General features: G+C 32.0%; 1 protein-coding gene across 2 annotated transcripts in view; it reads right to left on the bottom strand.

Annotated features, from left to right (window-relative positions):
• Positions 1-1449: 1449 nt before the first annotated feature.
• Positions 1450-4451, bottom strand: part of LOC111393694 (protein jagged-1-like) — a 4351-nt gene continuing 1349 nt past the window's right edge. Inside the window, exons 3-6 of one of the 2 annotated variants that reach the window (XM_023019356.1) lie at positions 2451-2531; positions 2236-2361; positions 1888-1986; positions 1450-1727 (exon numbers count right to left, since the gene is read on the bottom strand). In XM_023019356.1, coding sequence (XP_022875124.1) covers positions 1648-1727; positions 1888-1986; positions 2236-2361; positions 2451-2531 — 386 coding nt within the window. In that variant the 3' untranslated portion in view covers positions 1450-1647. The remainder of the gene's footprint in view (positions 1728-1887; positions 1987-2235; positions 2362-2450; positions 2532-4451) is intronic. The other variant, XM_023019358.1, reaches the window with a different exon arrangement.

Below are 4451 nucleotides of genomic sequence, written 5' to 3'. Positions count from 1 at the left end.
AGTAATAACGAGATAATTATATTATTATTACGAATAGATCAACACCTGTGGCATTTCTCACTTACGAAGTGAGAAGCTTATCTTATAAGTAAAAATATAAAGACATATAAATGAACGTGTAGATATTTTGTTAAGAGAACAAAACATTGAAAACCCGATACAGAGATTGCACATAAATAATTATTTGAGTATCGGTGATTAATCTCTAATGTTCGATAGTAAAAGTAGCCATTGGACTTGAGCTCTTCATTGTACATTATATGAGGAAAGTCATATTTTGGTAATGTTAGATGTTGCTCCACCACAAGTCGTTAATACAGCATCGTTTGAGTATGTCAAAAATTATATAAAAGTTGTAAATGATCAATAAATGATTTATCGCTCTTAGGTAATAAGAAATTATGATCTATGTTTCATTCTCTTAAGTTGGTATAGAAATTCTTGACTAAGTTGAGTTCATAAGTTGAAATGAGTTTCAACAATTATTGACTTACGACTAGGACGAAATATATGATTGATTAATCAAGATTGACACGTCTCCTTATTTTATAGACGATTTAGTCATATTGACGAAGGGATTAAAGTTTCATAGTAAACAAATAAATTTGATTTTGCTGCACAACGTGACATTTTTCGTCAAATGTACTGCACTGACATTTTGCTAGATATCAATAAAGGACAGCCAATGTGAATTAATGATAAATTAAAAGAAGTCTTAATTTATCTTATTTTGATTGGATTAAAATAATAATTTATATCGTCTGACATCATGATCGAGAACCTAATTAGTCATACAATAAAGAGAACTAGAAGATTGATACTAAAAATTAATTATCCAACTGTCTCAAACTTATTAATTAATTAATTGGGTCATTTATTAATGAACTTAGTTAATTAATTAACTTATTGACTAAGTTTAATTAATTATATTAATTAACTAATTGGCCAATTTATGTTTAGTACCAAAGAATTAGGGTTTGAATTTTTCACAACACAACTACGATATTCATAATCTTCCTAGCACAAGAAAAAGAAATTCTAATATCTCATTCTTGTTCTCTCGTGTGAATTACCATCAAAAGCTAGACAATTGGACAACTGTGGTGTGAAACGATCATGGTAGATCAAGATTCACAAAGGAGAGGAAAGATCATAATTGTTCGTGATCAAGATTCTCTCACAAAGACGATACTTGAAGAGAATTGAAAAACATTTTAAATTCTGCTTTGCATGCATAACTAAATTCCCATCAATAGGCTAGTGAGACTCGATTTTATTAAGAAAACTGAAGAAATTGTAAACTAGGATTACATTTTGATGTATATTATGAACGAGAGAACTACATATCCGAACAAAGTCCAAGGAGCAAACGTCAAATCAAAACTTTTGAAGCTAATTCACTAAAAGTGTTAAAATAAATAAATAAATAAAATAATAATAATAAATAAGTAAAAATAAAAAAATTCTCTATAAATTATACTGTCAAAAGTTCCATATACAATAAAACAAGCAACCGAATAACAGCATAATATAAATACTCCACTGAATTCTACTACGGGATATTATTCTATATACGACTTCCCGCTGCAAGTTCTGAATGAATCATTCAAATGTAGACATAAAAATGGCACATAATATCAACAACATCTACTTCACCATAACCAGAGCCAATGTTGTTGCCGTGATAATCGACCAAGCAAATTCATTTCTGGGGACGAAGCTTGCTGCTTTTACCAAGAAATAACGTCAATTCATGAACCAGCACAACATACGCACAAAGTATCATCGAGTAAAAAATGCAACCTTAACCAGAAAATTTGCAAACTGCAGGCACGTGCACGTGCATGCGCACAGAGTAAAGAATAGATAAATTGAGCATAAGCTCACCTTGATTACTGCTATTATCAGCCAGATTGGGGCTTGAAGGAGAAGTTGAACTGTTCATTACACCAAACCCCAGCTTTGAACAGTCCATTCCAATTGCACCTAACATCACATGACAACATGAAATTCCAGCATCATATTTAAGATTTATCATTTAGTGTTTCTTCAATTTATTCACTCGATAGTCCACTAACATCAAATCTCGAGATGAGTTCATTAATGACATGATTGATAATGTGAATTAGAAAGCATTGAACGCTATTATCAAAGAAATTGAAATTAATATCTTGCCCATTGTACTATGTAGTCTAGTTTATAGTTCGTGCCAAACATGTACAAGTATATACATACATTCCTTGAAGCACGGGAAAGCAGTGACGTTGAGAAGATTGTAGTAACCCTCTTTACATTCACACCTGTGCATGAAGAGGGACGTCTTGTTGCAGCGGCCTCCACCACAATCCGTCCAATGACAGGCTAAAACAGGAATCGAAACAAATAAGTAATTAACATAGCGATTATAATGACTGTACTAAAATCGATGATAAACATCTATTCTTCATTACGGTCGAAAATTGAAAGATTAGCTCTTTTCCCAGTTTCCGGAGCAGGGGCAGGGGCTTGTCCACATGAGTAGTTGAGGGTGCCTGAAGAACAAAATATCCATCGCTATCAAAATAATGCAACTGTCTTCAAAGATTGTTTTTTTATTTTTTATTACAACTTGTAATTGATCACTACTATAAGAAACCATTAGATAAAATCAAAGATTTTAATCATAGAGTGAAGGAACTTGTGCCAAGTGTGGAAGTGCAGATTAAGAAATCAGCATAATTGGCTAAAGATTTATTATCAACAATCTCTTTCATTCCTGGAACTTCATCGCCTGTTTTTGTCAAATGAAAATGTAGTAATATCTTTTAATATCTTTATTATCAACTGTCTTCAAAGATTGTTTTTTTAATTTTTTATTACAACTTGTAATTGATCACTACTATAAGAAACCATTAAATAAAATCAAAGATTTTAATCATAGAGTGAAGGAACTTGTGCCAAGTGTGGAAGTGCATATTAAGAAATCGGCATAATTGCCTAAAGATTTATTGTTCTCTTTTAAAGAAGATCTAGAATGAAAGAATTGTAAAATGTAGTAATATCTTCACAAAGTTTATGTACAAAGATAACTTAGCATAAACAGTCTCTTTCATTCCTGGAACTTCATCGCCTGTTTTCAAATTAAACCATCCCAAGACAGATGAAAGCTAATACTTCAATCAATATGGAATATGATAGAATATCATTTTTGGCTTCTTTTTTCTGATCCTTTTTTCCGGATAACCCATAAGCACCGTTCTAAAACTTATTCATTCTTTCAAAGCAATTCACGGCTGTAAACTACGGAAACTGTCATGTAAATTAAGCAATTGATGTACTTGATAAGATTTTTTACCAAATAAAATTAAAAAACAATTTACATACTTTTTGAAAACTGCTCAATTTGAAAAGCATATCTAGATTCAAAGAATTGTAGAATATTATTACATCTTCAGTCTCTGTATAAAACTTGTTTAGCTTAAGCAAACACATTGCAGTCCTTTTCATTCACTTGTTTCAACTTTGACAAAAACACATAACCATCCAAAGAGAGAACATAAACTAATACTCCAATCAAAACAAAAAATGAACAAATATCTTTCTTGGCTTCTCTTCTCCTCTCTTTTTTTTTTTTTTTTTTTTTTTTTTTTTCTCTTTTTTTTTTTTTTTTTTTTTTTTTTTTTTTAAGACACTATCTTTCTTGACTCCTTTTTTCGTTCCTCCTCTTCATTTTTCTAGATAACTTTTAAGACACTATTGTAAAACTCATTCATTCATTTTTGTTGTGTTTTGAGCAGTATGCTACATGTGTATGATCATCTACATATAGAATAAACCTGGAACTGATCTAGCTATAGTTTAGTTTCCGGCCAAAATAAAGATAATTTTTAAATGCGTAAAGGATAGTTAAACACAAATCTTTTAACCCTTAAGCCCTGAAAAGAGAATTTTCCAAAATGAACGCTCCTTTTGGATTTTCATTTTATGAAAGATAGAGATGCTTATAAAATCTCTCTCCTTTTCTTACACAGAGCGCATGTGCCCAATTTTCCAAAATCGATAGCAGCAAGATTCAAACATGGAACCCTGCGTGCTCTCATACTATGTTAAACTACAGCGTTCAAAACGTAAAGCTATTAGAGGGGGAAAACTTGTGAAAAATGCTAAATGACCCACGGGGTTGACACCACGGCTGACCACCCTCTCACATGCCGAGGTGGGTCCCATTGAATAAAATAATACCGACCTCCCCATGTGTGTGTGGGGTGTCAACCCCGCGGTCAAGCTTGTGGGCTATGTAGCACAACCCAAAACTTATTCAAATTTCATCTTGAACAAAAAAGCTGCTCATAAGCACTTGTCAGCTTGTGTTGCAAGTTCTAACTAATTCAACAAAACTCGTTTTGGTTCTCAAATACAGAAATATTTTGATGGACCCCAATGAAGACAATACGACACCAAATCAAAGAGGG

The sequence above is a fragment of the Olea europaea genome, chromosome 4 (genome assembly GCF_002742605.1).
Source record: "Olea europaea var. sylvestris chromosome 4, O_europaea_v1, whole genome shotgun sequence".
In the NCBI taxonomy this organism is placed as follows: domain Eukaryota; kingdom Viridiplantae; phylum Streptophyta; class Magnoliopsida; order Lamiales; family Oleaceae; genus Olea; species Olea europaea.
This window is presented reverse-complemented; position numbering and strand designations above follow the sequence as displayed.